Genomic DNA, 15,958 nt, shown 5'->3' with positions numbered 1-15,958 from the left:
GAACTGTTAAGTGGGGTCCAAGTGAACAAAGTCAGAGTGACTGAAGTGATGCTCAACCAAATCCTATGTCTTCGAGCGAATACAATGAGAGCAAATCTTATCCAGAGCTGGATAAGTCAGCATTACTTGTAGCCCAAGTCAAGTTGTCGCGTGTGTTTGAAATCTGACCGTTGGACACGTGTTAGTTCCTTAGTGACCCAGGGTCATTTCGGACAAATCAGGTCGGGTTGCCTCATGGCTATAAATAGCCCACCCCCTACACCATAAATTGCTGGCTGCTCAGAGTTAGTGCACGGCTTTTGTCGTTTGAGAGCAACCCACCTCCGAAGCTTTTGAGAGAGAAATCCTTGCGAGGACAAAGCCCTAAACACCCAGAGCCAAAGAGTGTTAGGCATCACTGAAGTCTTTCTGTCTGCGTGATCTGAACACTTGTTACACTTGAGGACTGTGAGTCCTCCAGTCGGTTAGGTGTCGCGTTCTGAGCATCCAAGAGTCATTGTGGATTGTCGGTGAACAAAGTCTGTGAAGGTTTGGAAGTCTCCCTTGAAGACTTACCAGAGTGATTGGGAGAGGACTGTGTGTCCTTAGCTCAAGGTGAATAAGGTGAATACGTGGTCTTCTGAGTTGAATCTCAGCCTCCCTAACCACACGTACAGTATTCACAGCAACTGGAACTGGTCCAACAAATCCTTGTCCTCACCAAGCAACTGGTTCTATCCTATACCTCTCTTTACTTACTGTTTGTCTTCATGAAGTCATTGCCTGCTTGCGTGATCTGATTGACTTCACTGTGTGAAGACTGTTGTTGTTTGGCTTCATACTATCTTCCATCCTGATCCATTCTACCTAGCTCTTGATAGTCTTCATGATTTCACTTCATTGCTTACTTGACTATGGCTTGTCTAGTGTAGTCTACCTTCCGCTGCATATCAATAGGTTCATTTCTACTGTTTGTCTTCAAAGCCACGTGCTTTGAAGACTTTCATAAAAATCGCCTATTCACCCTCCCCCCTCTAGTCGATAACTAGCACTTTCAGATGTTGTTACAATTACTACAAAACTGCTACTTTTAGTATTGTCACTATTACCATTACTATCATACTACTTTGCTAATGATCACCTTGCTGCAAATATTAAGTCTTTCAGGTGTGGTTGAATTGACAACTCAACAGCTAATACTTGTGAATGTTCTTTGGCTCCCTTGTATCGAATCAGTAAATTTGGGTTGAATATTTTACCCTCAAAAATTGTTGTGATCCCCTATAATTGTGGGTTATCAAGGCCTTTTTCTGGCACCGTTGCTGGGGAGCATAGCTCTATTTGCTGAGTCAGTTGGGATTCATATTTGTTGATCACCATGAAGAATCTGAAAGATACCAGAACCAAGATTGTTTCCTCTAAGACGAGGGGAGGTAAGGAACTGCCATCACACTCTGCACTTGATTCACCTTCTGTTTTGAGTAAGCTTGCCACACCACCACCTGCTATTAATTCTGACATGTCGCAAGTAGTAGATGACGCTAGTACTTTGCATGATGATGTGCCACTAGGTGAATTTCCTGATGAATAATTTGCAAGAGCTAAATATATTGAGAATGCTATGGCCGATGAAATTTGAAACTGATAAAGCCTTCGAAACTGTAAGTTATGAAACACCTATTAGATCTAGCTCTCCTAGATATGAATTGCCTGATATACCTAAGGGATATGTTATGGATGGATAGGTAGCTAGGGGACTTTCTTGCTTGTAAAGATAGAGAAGATCTTAAGAAATTACTTGTCAAGTTGAAAGAAAAATCTTTGAATGCTAAAATGAAATGTGATCCTAAGTTTGCTACTTCGCCTATCTTTGTTACTCATAAGGATTATGAATTCTCTGTCAATCATGAGTTAATTACTTTGGTTGAATCTGATCCTTTCCATGGTTATGAATCTAAAACTGTTGTGGCACATCTTACTAAACTGAATGATATAGCCACCTTATTTGCTCATGAGGAAAAAATTCGCTACTACTATATTCTTAAGTTGTTCCATTTCTCATTAAAGGGTGATGCTAAGATATGGTTTAATTCTCTTGCTCCTGGTTGTGTGCATAGTCCATGGGATATGATTTATTACTTCTCTGAAAAATATTTTCCTGCTCATAAGAAACAAGTTGTTTTAAGAAAATATTTAACTTTGTGTAAATTGAAGAAGAGAGTCTCTCACAAGCCTGGGGGAGGCTTCTCCAACTACTTAATGCTTTGCCTAATCATCCTCTCAAGAAAAATGAAACAGTTGATATATTTTATAATGGATTAACCAATACTTTTAGGGGCCACCTAGATAGTTGTGCTGGTTGTGTTTTCAGAGAACAAACTGTTGAACAAGCTAAAGAATTACTGAATAATATATCGGGTAATGATAATGATTGGACTCTTCCTGAACCACCACACAAGCCAACTCCGAAGAAGAGGGGTATTCTATTTCTCAGTCCTGAAGATATGCAAGAAGCAAAGAAATCTATGGGAAAAAAGGTATTAACGCTGAAGATGTTAAGAATTTAACACTGATTGAAGAAATACATGATCTTAATACTCTGACACAGGTAGTGGAGGTAAATTCTCTCTATATGTTTGATGAAGGTGATATTCCTTATACTAAATCTGCTAGTCAATGCTTGGATGAATTTGATAACTTTATTATTAAACAAGAAAACTTCAATGCATATGTTAGTAGACAATTGAAACGAAATGCTTATATGATTGAACGCTTGAGTGACTATATGTTTAGAACTGTTAATGATGTCAAGGGTGTGAGCAAACATGCTTCCATGATAAAAACTTAGAAGAAGTCCTCAAAACACAAAAAGATTTGCTTAATGAGATGAATGATCATGCTGTTAGAGTTATGACTAGAGGTGGTAAAATGATCCAGGAACCATTGTATCCTGAAGGTCACCCTAAGAGAATTGAACAAGACTGTCAAAGAATTAATACTGATGCACCTAGTCCTTCTAAAAAAACAAAAGATAATAGGACTTTGCATGCTTCTAGTGAACCTACTGTAGACACACCTGAGAATCTAAATGATACTTTTATTTCTGATGCTGAAACACAATGCGGTGATGAACATGAACCTAGCAACAATGATAATGATGATGTTCATGTACATGCTCAACCTAATAATGATAATGAGGTGGAAAAAGAATTTGATGTTGATCTTGATAACCCACAACCTAAGAGTAAAAAATATAATAAGAGATATTTCATTGACACGAAACATGATAAAGAAAGAGAACCATGGGTTCAGAAACCCATGTCTTTTCCTCCTAAAGCTTCAAAGAATAAAGATAATGAAGAATTTGAGGGCTTTGTTGAAATGCTTAGACCTGTATTTTTGCGTCTTCGTTTGACTTATATTACAAAAACGAGGGGAGCGCCGCCGCACCTTCTCGTTGTAGGCGACAGCTCGATGGACCGTGTCGTCATCTCCGGCATCCTCCGGAGCTTCAACTTCCGCGGTACGTGCGTCCATAATCAATCCACAAGATCACATCATGTTTCAATCTCTTGTTGTTGTTTTTGTCGTACATGGTTTTGTGACGAGTGGTGTCCGTGCATGCGTGCAGTGACCGCCATGGACAGCGGGAAGAGGGCGCTGGAGCTTCTTGCCTCCGTATGCATGTGATCTTACTCAACCTTTTTTTTGTGAAAAGATCTTGCTCAACCTTTGATCTGTCCTTCTTTATTTCAGATGTTTTTGTGCTTCGCATGTGTTATACCAAATGGCATGCGTGTTCTCGTGACGCAGGAGGCCAATGTGAGCATGATATTCACTGACTACTCAATGCTGGAGATGACCGGCTACGAGGTCCTCAAGAAGGTCAAGGTAATACAGAATTTTTTTCCCTTGTCAAGTTTCATAGTAAGTCATGTATGTACGAAAAATCTTTATTAAAGTAGTTCTTGCATAGCTTTGGGATGAAAATAGAGAAAATGTGATGGATGGATGCATGCAGGGGTCATCCAAGCTGAGGGAGATCCCCATGGTGATCATGTCCTCGGTGAACGTGCCTACAAGGATCAACAGGTTAGTACCTTGGCCCTTATTCATCAGTGGTGACAGACTGATAGCTCTAGCATGCATCAAGTTCATGTTCTTATCGTTGACACGTACTCCCTATGTTTTAAAATAGATGAGTCAACTTTGTACTAACTTTAGTACAAAGTTAGTATAAAGTTGAGTCATCATAGAAAGTACAACGTACGTTTCTACTCCGTCAGGTGCCTGGAGGAAGGAGCCGAGGATTTCCTGCTCAATCCCATCCAACCGTCCGATGTGTCGCACCTCTGCAGCCGTCTCCTCCAGTGAGCATTGCGTCCTCAGGTTGCACCGTTGACGGCATCACACGCTACTGCATGGCGTATGGATTCTGTTATGAATTAATTAATTAAGTCTAAGTAATCCTGTCATCCCTTCTTTGTAACTAAGGGAAGGCTAGCAACTTACTCCCTCCGTTCTAAATTACTCGTCGTGGTTTTAGTTCAACGACGAGTAATTTGGAACGGAGGGAGTAGCATATAAGTATGTATTGCTAACCGGCGGATCCCCTACTCACGCCTCTTGTAAACGTGACGGACACATCGCTATCAGGGATATATACTCCCTCCGTTTCTAAATGAAAGTCTTTAATATGGATTAAATATGGATATATATATATACATGGATATTAGAGTGAGATTCACCCATTTCGCTTCGTATATGGTTCATATTGAAATCTTTTAAAAAAGGCTTATATTTAGAAACGAAGGAAGTATATTATAAGATCATCCGGAATGAAGAGTCACTGCACGTTCATTTTGCAATGGACTATGCCGAGAGCAATAAGGCCAGGATGGGAAGAAACCAGAAAAACAAAACAAAAAAGTTGTCATTCATCATATATACCAAGTAGACGACGACAACAACAACAACGGAACCATCTCTTCTGTTGAGTGAATGTTCTTCAACAAGAACTTTCTGTGGAGAGTAATTGACAAAAAAACTACCACATTTCACATATCTGTCCTATAAAACTATCAAATTTTGAAAACTGACCAAAAACTCCAGTTTAGCGCTAATTTCATGAAAAAAACTATCAGATCGACTTGATGACCGACTGAAGCATTTTAAACGCATTTTTGACAGACCCGGCTCACCGGTCAGGACGGCGGCCGCGCTAACGGCTAACGGCGCTCGCCTGACGCCCCTTAGCCACACGGGTCGGTCGGGCCCGATCGGACCAGGACTAATCTGGCCGATCGGCTAGCTCGACTGGTAAATTCCTCTAACCACAGATTCTCTGGCTAAGAAATGGAACCAAATTTCCTACTTTGGGTCATCAATACTGCACCACAAATTGGAAAATTTATAATTAAATGGTCTGCACAATATTTAGTGTCTGACAGTTTAAATTTTCTATTTTCTGACATTTTTGATTCAGTCACAGCAAAACAAATTGTTAATGTTCCCAACAGATTTCAATTCCCGTTGTGCTCAAACATGGTTCTAATGTAAATCTAACTATGCAACTAGCCTATAGATCGTGATTCCTAACAAAACAAACCATTTCATAAAAAGAATTACAGATTTGTTGCCATACCTCGCGCGGCCAACAAGACAAGGAAGCTTGCGCCGGCCTTGAGTTGCGCGTCTTCTCTTCGACGCTGCTGCTACACGCCGACTCACAATCGTCTGGGACGGCTGAGATTGAGGCTGGGATTGGTTTTCGACCGCAAAGCTATTGCTGCCTAGCCATTTATCAACCTCAACGAAGACGGCATCCCCGCCGCCCAGCACGTCGGGGGGCGCTCCTCCAAGCGATTCGGCACCAGAGTTTGGATCCGCCGCCGCCATGAACGAAGACGGCTAGGGCTAGGACAGCGAGCTCAGGGGAGAGTGGGGTGGGGAGGACGACGAGCTAGCCGGTCGGCCAGGTTAGTCCTGGTCCGACCGGGCCCGATCGACCCGCGCGGCTAACGGGCTCAGGCGAGCGCCGTTAGCCGTTAGCGCGGCCGCCGTCTTGACCGGTGGGCCGGGTCTGTCAGAAATGCGTTTAAAATGCTTCAATTGGTCATCAAGTCGATCTGGTAGTTTTTTGTCACGAAATTAGCGTTAAACTGGAGTTTTTGGTCAGTTTTCAAAATGTGATAGTTCTGTAAGACGGATACGTGAAATATGGTAGTTTTTTGTCAATTACTCTTCTGTAGACTATTCGCAAAAATAAAAAATAAAAATGGAACTTTTTGTAGACAATAAGGCTTGAGACAATGGCTAAGTCATCAACTGACCAGGATTACAGTCAACACCAACACCTTGCAAAAACAGAAAGAAAAGCCAACGGCTAAAAGATACAAGGGTGCCCAGCACACAAGCTGAAAGAAAACAGAGAAGCTCGGCTTGTCGAAGAAAGACGGCTTGCTTGCTCGAACACCGCGGAGACATGAGCAGCAGCAGGGAAACATCAGCTGCCTTTGAAAACGATCTCGCCATCGCCTGCAACGGGGTTATGGGGACCAAGTACAACGCACACACACCTATTCCTCGCCGAAGAGGGACCCTACCCTTTCATTTTGGCTCGAAGGACGTCGCACCGTCGAATTTATCGACCCTAGAACGAAGACAGGGCAACCGCACGATGACCGCCTTGCCCGCACCAAGCTCTACTTGACAGCTCCAACGTTGCAGACCGGCGGTGGCGAAAGATGAAAAGGGCAAGCTGAGGGAATGACGCGCAGCAGCTGGAGAAACAGAGAGCTCGAGGGAAGTTGGCCCATACTACTGCTGGGATTCATGCTACCCAAATATTCCCTCTGTGTTTTAGCTTGGAAACGATCTTATATTATGGGGATCTTATATTATGGGACGGAGTGAGTACTAAATTGGAAGAGCAGAGGCACTGCTCGAATAAATTGTAGAGCAGACAAAATAGCCAAGTTATGTTTTTCCTTATACTAATAAAAGAAATAAAAGTAGAAGAAGCACAGTACCAGCTTCGGTTGATTTGTGCTGGGATTCAGAATTCCCGCCAAAAGGAAATTGAAAAGCAGAAGAAGGCAAGGGAGCAAAAAAAAAACACAAGTATGAATCTTACAAGGTTCTTGATGATTGGCGACTCGTGTACAATTTGTCATCAGAACAATCTACACAGCAACACCGTCCTCTCCGTGTTACAAATGCAAGCCCGATCAATCCGATCACGTGTTAGTCATGCATCGCCACGGAATGTAGAACCCCAAAAGCGCCAGCCTCGGCTCACTCACTACTCTAATCTTTGCTGCCAGAAGTTGCGGTCGGAGGATACCCCATCTGCACAATCTTCAGCATCGGCTGTTCCGTGAAACAATCACACGGGAGGCACGAATCTTTTCTTGGGTTAAAACGCCACTCCATCACCGACGATGTTCCCTCCTCACTCGCAAACTCACCGCCTTGGCAGGTTGTTGGAATCTTCATTCCTCGATGATGCTGTTCTTCGCAGCGGCAGATGCATTTCGCTGCGCCTGATTCTGGACAGCATACTTCCTTTGCAGTTCCCTGAGCTTCTCCAGAAGTTCTTGGAACGACGGACGGCTTTGTGGGTCGCTGCTTGCACCAAGGACAATGGTAGTAAGAACACACGACATGTACGAAAACCAGCACGGTTCAAAATTTATGAAGTCTGAAAAGGCAAGTCTTTAAGAAGAGTGAGAAAAAAAAAGGGGGATGGCAGAGATAGTACATACGTTTCCCAACAACTCAGTATAAGTGATGTCCAGTAAGGATCTGTTTCACTGGGAATCTCCAACCTTTGGTTCATGAAACCTACTGCACCAATGACCTACATAGGAAAGAGTTTCAACAATTAATGTACAAATAGGCAAGAGTTTCAACAATTAATGTACATTCTACAAAACTTGTCAAATTCTGAGAAAACTGCAAGTGATCTAGATTTTCTTTTAATGCAATACAGTTTTAATCTGCAATACTGAGCACAGATGCTGCTACCATAAGAAAATTTCACACTATTCATGGGACTTCTCCAGAATATGAAAACCAGTAGAATATGCTGCTTCTCGTAACTCAGTAGTTACATTCCTAGGTGACCAATAATACTAGCGATCGCAATTAATCGGACAAATTTAGAAGTCCATCAACTGAATATTCATATGTCAACCAGCTCATGTTGTTGTGCCAAATTCTAGGAAGCGCTGTAACCAATCCAAAAGGAATATATTACTCTTGGAATTTAACTTTTTGAGGAGCTGCTGAGACAAATATTACTTGAAGTCCAAATCATCACAATCTGAACCAAATGTATGGCCAGAACCAGATGATTTAATGACAGATAAAACTACATAGAAGCAATATACCTGCATTGAATTGAGATTTTCCCACGGTATCTTCTGAGTGACAAGTTCCCATAGGATCACCCCATAGCTATACACATCAGACCTATATATGTAGTCACTCAAGTCATTAGCAATTATATACTTTTGCAGATGTGACCACAGGAACTTCTGTTGATTACAACTGTCATGTACTTACTTCTCATCTGAAGGTTCATTGCGCAATACCTCTGGAGCCATCCATTGTGGCTACACAAGAAAGCGGCATCAAAAAAGTTAGGAAAACAAAAGATCCATGCTGTGTATGTCAATCAATCAAATGAATTTTGCTTGTACTTACCGTTCCTTTTCCTGTTTTTGTTGTGAGATAAGTTTCACGCTTGAGACGTGAAAGACCAAAATCTGCAACCTGATTGAGCGAGATGAAATGAGATGCAAGTAGGAACATATTAAAAAGTTTGAAGAGCAAATGATTGTAATGTTACCTTAACAGTCCAGTTCTTATCAACCAGCAGATTTGACGACTTTAAATCTCGATGAATGATAGGTGGGCTATAGTGATGAAGATAATTCATGCCCCTTGCCTGTAGAAATGTTAATAAGAAGACGTTAAGAATCTTATCATCCAGGAGATTCGGAAGTTCCTTGCTTGAAATGAAACGCAAACTAACCAAAACTATTCACAGAATAGCTATGTGCGTATTAGCATCACAATAATTCGAAACTTCAGGTAGAATCCAGCCACCCAGGGGGGGGAAATAAATGAATATATGAACATACGATACCTCACTTTTCAAATATATTTATTTCTTGCACTGGAACTACCCGATGTGGCCTTTTTATCTGGAATTCAACTTCTACACGTGCCCATTTGCAACAAATACAAAATCAGGTGTCTCAAATTTTACGTTTTGTATGCAATCAATGTCTCTGCATACCACAATCCAAGAATAATTCTCTGTTTTTCCTGTCATTAACTGCATTTCCTTTTGGACTAAAAAGTAATATGTGATCTGTGGGAAAATCCACATTCTGCTATTAAAAGAAATGCACTTACAACATCTAAAGCCATGTGAACACGTCGTCTCCAATCCAACTTGGTAGTGCTTCTTTGAAGTAAGCGAAATAAACTTCCACTGCATTTGAGAAATAATGAACGATGAAAATGAGACCCAACCTATTTTTTCTGTAGGTAAAAATATGAAGTCAGGGTAGTAGTCATATTCTGTTATAAAAATTGAACAAAACCAATCTTGACGTGCCAGTGAGTACTGAAGCATAAATTCAAAAACTATCTTGATGTGCTAACATGGATAAAAATATACAACTAAACAGCCTAATAAACGGTATGGCCCCATAAATTTTTGTCCACCTCTATCAACAAGTATGGATACACCATAAGAGAAAAGGAGACATGTCTAATCTAGTTAAAACCAGCAAATAACTTCTGTTAGCTAGGATCAAATCCACACATTGTTGCACAGTTGCAGACATTCAACTTTCTTTTTTATTAGAATTAAAATTGATTATTAATGGTCCTATAAAATATGGAACATGTTGGGTCTTTATATGCATGTAAGAGAAATCTAGAGAAAGGAGGTGTGCTCTTAAGTATTTACTAAGTGTATAGTATGAACTATATTTTATAAATACTGAGTGTTTCCTTAGGTATTCTTTTCAATTTTGTTCATAAGATTTGAATCAAATAGTAGAAAGAAAATGGAGTGACATGGCACTTGCTTGTGCCATCTTCTGTACTTAATTTTGATAGAGATGAGATTTACCATGCCTTCATGAAAATGTTTTTGTAAAAATTAAGCCATGGCAGGTTTTGTACAAGTAGCTCCGGTCATTGTCTTATACATTTGAAGAAGAGAGCAACAGCCAGAGAATAGATACTTTCAAAAATATAGGGTAGTAGAACGCAAGTACAAAGTAGGGAACATACCGTGGGAGGAACTCGGTAACAATACAAAGGCGGTGTGGAGATGTAACCGCACCCATGAAGAGCAGTATATTAGGATGGCGTAATTTCTTCATAAGGGATACCTTCACATACGAATGATGACAATTTATTATAGAAGAACTAAGTTTAAAATGATATCACGAGACCTGAAGTCAGTGAATACTTTATTTCTATATTCCAGATTTAACCTTTAAAAAAAGTGATGATCTGTGGCCATGTTATTTTCATATTTGTTCACACCAAAATGTTTGGCAACCATGGCAATGATAGGTTTTTATGGGCATCCTGAGAACACAAATTTTCATTATTTTGACAGGCCCAAAGTATCAATAGAACATCACAGGTTTGATGCTAGCTAATCGGCTAAGAAAATACTGAAAGCCACCCTGCTGATTAGAGAGACATTGTCTTCTCTTGTATATTTCATTCATGAATCAACTAACAGAAGTTGTGCTAAAAATGGAAAATTACCTCTTGTCGAAAGGCCTGTATTACTTCCTCCGAATATTCCTGCCTGGAGAAAACTTTCACACCCACATCCTGCAGCAAAATGCCAAACAAAAAGATGAAACTAACAACCAAAAGTGAACAGAGACAAGTCACTCGTGCAACAAAGAAACAACTGAACATACCGAGCCATACCACAAAGCATGGTATACTGTCCCACAGGAGCCTGTGCAGATCAAAATTGAAAGGGACACAATTAGAAAACACTCGATATAGTAGAAAGCAGTATACTCCATTGTCCGTTCAACATTTTTGGCATGCTTGTACTCCTCTAAAAAATAACAAACCCAATATAGCAACTAAATTCACACAAGAGTATTTGGATCCGGAGAAGTGTTTGAGCATAAATGCCAGGAAAGTTCTTGATGGTCCAAGCTCTCTAAATGTTCAGGTCCTAGGGATAAGCACACACTTTCAGTAGCGCAAATTCATATCAAACCAAAATAGCATATTAAGAAGTTGAAAGTAGAAATTTTAATCACAGATTTGAAAGCAGACTTAAGCTACCCATGTGAAAGCCCAGAGGTTCTATGTCTCATTAGGAGTTAGAGCTAGTGAGCTAACTGGCCCCACTTGTAATAAAATTAGAACCAAAACTTGGCCAAACTGGGGGCAAAATGGATTATTATTTATTCCAACTACTCCCTCCGTTCCGATTTACTTGTCGTGGTTTTAGTTCAAATTTGAACTAAAACCACGACGAGTAAATCGGAACGGAGGGAGTACATATCTAGTTGTAATATTATCTAGCTGATTTGACAATGGAGATTATGCAACAAGCATAGATTTTATAAAACAAATAGGACAGGAAAGGAGCTATTCTAAAGTAATGTCATGCAGACAAAGCCAGTTACAATAACCAAATAGTCAATTCTAAAGCCGCTGGTAGAAACTATGAAACAACATAGAAACTTCAATGTGATAAAATATATATACACATAAGAATTCACAAAAGGAGAAGCAACTACCTTGGCCTACTTGTTCTCCAATTACAAGATCTTCCCACAGGATTTCATAATCCAGACAGTCTGCTTCATGGTCGATTTTGTATAGAGCACTACTATTGGTACTTCCAGTGCTGCTTGCACTACTTGAGCTGTTATTGTTGAAAGAAGACCAGGAACCTGATGCCTCGTTTTTGTTAGGTTGGTTGTATTCAGCCAATTGAGTGTCAGAGACTTTCGGATGATTCTGGCCATTCTCTTGCTCACTATGCAACGATGGCCAGGTCACCTGATTTCTGCAGTCAGGCACATCATTCTCCCGCCCTTTCCAAGGCCATGTTATCCCTTTCTTGTTCAACAATGCCTCTGCTTTTGAACTCAAGATCTTGTGGAGACCTATTTTCGCTTCTGATTCATCACCGTTTGTTTTGGTTGATTTCCCAGGGGAATTCTCTTCCGTGCCGAAGGCACCATGTGGTGCATCTCCTCTTGGTGTACTTGGTCCACTAGATGGACCTTCCTTGTTATCACGATCAGAACACTGACTCTCACCACTGCCACCTTCCCGTACCATGCCATTCTCATCCATCTTGACCCTCGAACGAACTTTATTTGTGACCTTGTTAGCCTGTGTTATTCTAAATATCAGAAAGGAATACGGTAGCAAATAATTAAGAAAACATGCTATAGAGAAACAATGTTTCATTGCTATTCAATGGCATGCATATTTCTACTTTTTACAATAATAAAGTAGTAACAGAACTCACCAAATTTGTTATCTTGGAGGCTATAGTAGACTGCTGGGGATCAAACGGATTTCTGTTCAACAAACTGGCTTTTCGATTACTGTTGCTGCAACTGCCATCACAACAGGAGGGGCTAGATGATTCTGAATGGGACCTTGCAGAGGTTGAAGGTCCACTGAGTATCTCCTCCAATGCGCGTGAATCACTTGAAACACAAATAATGCCCACCAAACTGCCATCCTCATCATAAAATGGAGTGTTGGTGCCAACAGCTAAAAACCTATCCCCTGCCTTGTTCTTAACTGGAAACTTCCCAGTCCAACTCTCACCCAAAGAAATACGTCGAAACATATCATTTACCACACTGAGGTCACGGGAATCAACCAGCAGCATGAGTGCATCCTGACCAAGTACTTCTGATGCAGGATAACCATAGAGATTCTCTGCAGACCGATTCCTACATCATGGCAAATGAAAGGCTTTGGTGATAAGAAAGCATTAACAAGAACAAAAGAGAAGCGAAAATCCATGCAGAACTGCAGACTAAAAAAAAATATGTGATGTTTGTTTAGCACAGGTGGGAAGTAGGTACACGACTATCAAACTGTGTTGCTGAATCGATAAGCAATGCGACTCGCACAAAAATGAAGACCCAAAACTTTGACCCATGTGCATCACTCAACTCTTGGCTCTTGGGCAACTTGGAACAACAATGGCAGAAGTGCCATGAAACCTTATTGTGTTGTTTTACAGTTACCAATTTGTTCAACCAGGCAGAAAGCTTCACTTCAAATCAATATAAACTGTGACATAGCATGGACGTAACTTGTAGTACAAAATACCAGATTTCACCAAGTAGTAAGTTCCACCATCTCATGCATAAATGGTTAAAATGCCACTAAAAGCACAACTCCCATTGGATGCATGGTCACTTCATTGCAGTATAACAAGAACAGTTGAACCGATGCCATCACTATCACCGCAGCAGCTCCTCGAGCATTTACAAGCTCGCACAAAACAGGTCAACAAACATTCAAGAAGTAGAAAGCTCACCAGTATATGATCCTTCCATCGAGGTCAAGAATGTGGACGGACTGCCCCAGCGACTGGAGCACCCTGCGGTACTGCCGCTCCGCCAGCCCAGCGCCCGTGGCGCCGCCCTCCGCCGCGGCACGGCCTTCCCGCTGCAGCGGCGACGAGTGCGAGAAGGACGCGGAGCCACGGCCCCACGCCCGCGGGCCTGCATCAAGCCCCCCGGAGAGCCGCCTCGAGGGCGCCGGCGCCGGCGCAGGATGAGGCGGCGCACCGCGGCTGGGGGAGACGGACTGCGAGCGCCGGCGCTCCCCTCCGCCGCCGGTCGGCGGCAGCGCGAACTTGGACATCTCCTGCTTGAGCTGCGCCTGGCCCACCTCCAGCTGCCGGATCTTCTTCAGGAGCTCCTCCCCGCTGGATTCCATCCCCGGCAGCAGCGTGAACCAGAATCAAACCAGCGGCATCGCCGCCCTCCCGAGCGCTCCGAGGCCGCCTCGCTCACCCTCCGCGGCTCCCGGGAGCTCGAAAGGCCGCTCGCCTGTCGCCGGTCCCGAGGCAGGATGATTCGGGCTCAAAATGGAGCAAGAACCGGCATCAAATCCTCCTCCCGGAGATCCAGCCGCCGCCAACCCGAGATTTCCCGGACAGGAACGGACCAAATCCAGGAAAAGAAAAAGATCCTTCCTTGGGAGGGAGCTGTTCTTGGCTTCTGCTCGGAGCAAACAAGTAGCAGCTTAGCTGGGGTTGGAAACTTGGAATCTATCTATCCATCCATCACACACACCCAAATGGGCGAACAACTAAACAATTAAATAATCAAGATAAAAAAGAAGCAAGCGTACAAGGGGGAGGGAGGGCGGAAATGATATAGGTGACCTGGTGGTGAGTTCCTCCTCCGGCGATTGGTCAGCCGGGCAATAAAAAACACGGCGGCTGCTCGCTGGCCTTGCGCGAGGTGATGATGGAAAGCTCCGGTCTTAGTTTTTATTTGGGCTTTGGAATTTTCCTCAGAAATTCATTTACTTGTCAATCTGCTTTGTTTTATTTATCTATATCGTTTGATCCACACAGTAGGAGGGGAGAGGAGAGGGGAGGGGGGGCTGGCTGTCCTTGTCCCTATCCATCTACCTTGCTGCCAATGCCAACCTGTGGCGTCATCTGACGAGAGAGAGAGGGAGAGAGCAGGGAGAAATGGGCGAATTGGTTGGTCCATTTTATCAGTGGCCTTTCCCACTGGCGTTGCCACAATTGGGTTAGGGTTTGGCTTCTAACTGCCTCTTTGGTGTTTTGTGCTGCGTGTTTCTACTCTGGTGTGCTCTCCCCTTTTTTGTGCTAGTACATGTTTGTGGGTGCATGTGGATATCTTTCATGTTGATCAACTACATTGTTGTTATACAAGTTTCTCTTCTTCTTTGACCCGTAAGAATTTTATTCTTTCTATTTTCTGCCGAGCAATTCGGTTGAGAAAACACGGCAAGATATGACAAATAAGTGTGTTGTTATTGGATGCGCAAGAGCCATACAATATTGAATGTCAACCATTTGTATATTTTAAAAAGTTGGAAACAAAATAAGTTGATTAACTTGCGGTTTGTCTTAAATCAGAATTTTTCTCTTCTAATCATATATTTTGTAATATTTATTTTCTTCTTTTGGCAGGGAGAGAAAGAGTTTATAGATGAGCATCAAACATGTCTACATTACATAATTCAGGTGCCTCACCAGGCCCTAATTGAAGCCACACATCAGTGTGCTTCTCCTTTCTACTGGAATTTGCTAAATAATGACTCATAGAGTTCTGCTCTCTTCTAACGTGCTTGATTACAAACTATCTTCCTTCCTCAAGATATGTGTTGATTTCACGAACCATCATAGAATGCAAAGATCTATCATCACCGGCAACTTGTATCATGTGTGTCAACTAAAGGTGGTCGGACTACACCACAACAGTCAACACACGTCGATGTCCACTGGATAGCTGGAGCTAAGCCCTCCATGCATGCAGCAAGCTTTGATCTGAAGGCGATGAACACTACCGCATCTCTTGGCAGGATGAGAATGTGGGCGCCCCAGATTCGTCACGCAAGATCATCCATGCACCTGCCTCGTTCTCTCCTTCACTAAAGGAACCATCAATGTTCAAAGTAGTTCCGCTCGATGGCGGTGATTCCCATCGTAATGATGTGACGTTGGATTGTTTCACATGTGGAAGCACTCTTTGAGGGGGGTGAATGTTGGGAAACGTAGTAATTTCAAAAAAAATCCTACGCACACGCAGAATCATGGTGATGCATAGCAACGAGAGGGGAGAGTGTTGTCTACGTACCCTCGTAGACCGTTCGCGGAAGCGTTATATCAACGCGGTTGATGTAGTCGTACGTCTTCACGATCCGACCGATCCAAGTACCAAAAGCA

At 42.3% G+C, this 15,958-nt stretch overlaps 2 protein-coding genes across 3 annotated transcripts; one reads left to right on the top strand and one right to left on the bottom strand.

The window, feature by feature from the left end:
* The first annotated feature begins 3,297 nt into the window (after window positions 1-3,297).
* LOC123101244 (two-component response regulator ORR5-like) lies at window positions 3,298-4,353 on the top strand. The gene is made up of 5 exons (XM_044522782.1): window positions 3,298-3,502; window positions 3,611-3,657; window positions 3,793-3,870; window positions 4,001-4,071; window positions 4,266-4,353. The coding sequence occupies exons 1-5, from the start codon at window positions 3,298-3,300 to the stop codon at window positions 4,351-4,353; spliced, it is 489 nt and encodes a 162-aa protein (XP_044378717.1).
* Window positions 4,354-7,081: 2,728 nt separating this feature from the next.
* On the bottom strand, window positions 7,082-14,723 carry LOC123102548 (dual specificity protein kinase shkD). 2 transcript variants are annotated; one of them, XM_044523941.1, is made up of 14 exons: window positions 14,420-14,723; window positions 13,565-14,252; window positions 12,533-12,968; window positions 11,790-12,393; window positions 10,947-10,987; window positions 10,786-10,854; window positions 10,297-10,397; window positions 9,406-9,484; window positions 8,834-8,932; window positions 8,689-8,757; window positions 8,548-8,597; window positions 8,373-8,454; window positions 7,746-7,840; window positions 7,082-7,605 (listed from the first exon to the last, which is right to left on the bottom strand). In XM_044523941.1, the coding sequence occupies exons 2-14, from the start codon at window positions 13,966-13,968 to the stop codon at window positions 7,473-7,475; spliced, it is 2,262 nt and encodes a 753-aa protein (XP_044379876.1). In that variant the 5' UTR covers window positions 13,969-14,252; window positions 14,420-14,723; the 3' UTR covers window positions 7,082-7,472. The 2 variants fall into 2 exon arrangements, with proteins under 2 accessions (XP_044379876.1, XP_044379878.1); XM_044523943.1 differs by having other exon boundaries at window positions 14,386-14,705.
* Between the last annotated feature and the right edge of the window lie 1,235 nt (window positions 14,724-15,958).

The sequence above is a fragment of the Triticum aestivum genome, chromosome 5A, assembly GCF_018294505.1.
Source record: "Triticum aestivum cultivar Chinese Spring chromosome 5A, IWGSC CS RefSeq v2.1, whole genome shotgun sequence".
NCBI lineage: Eukaryota > Viridiplantae > Streptophyta > Magnoliopsida > Poales > Poaceae > Triticum > Triticum aestivum.
The sequence above is the reverse complement of the archived record's forward strand: the minus strand, read 5'-3'. Positions and strand labels throughout refer to the sequence as shown.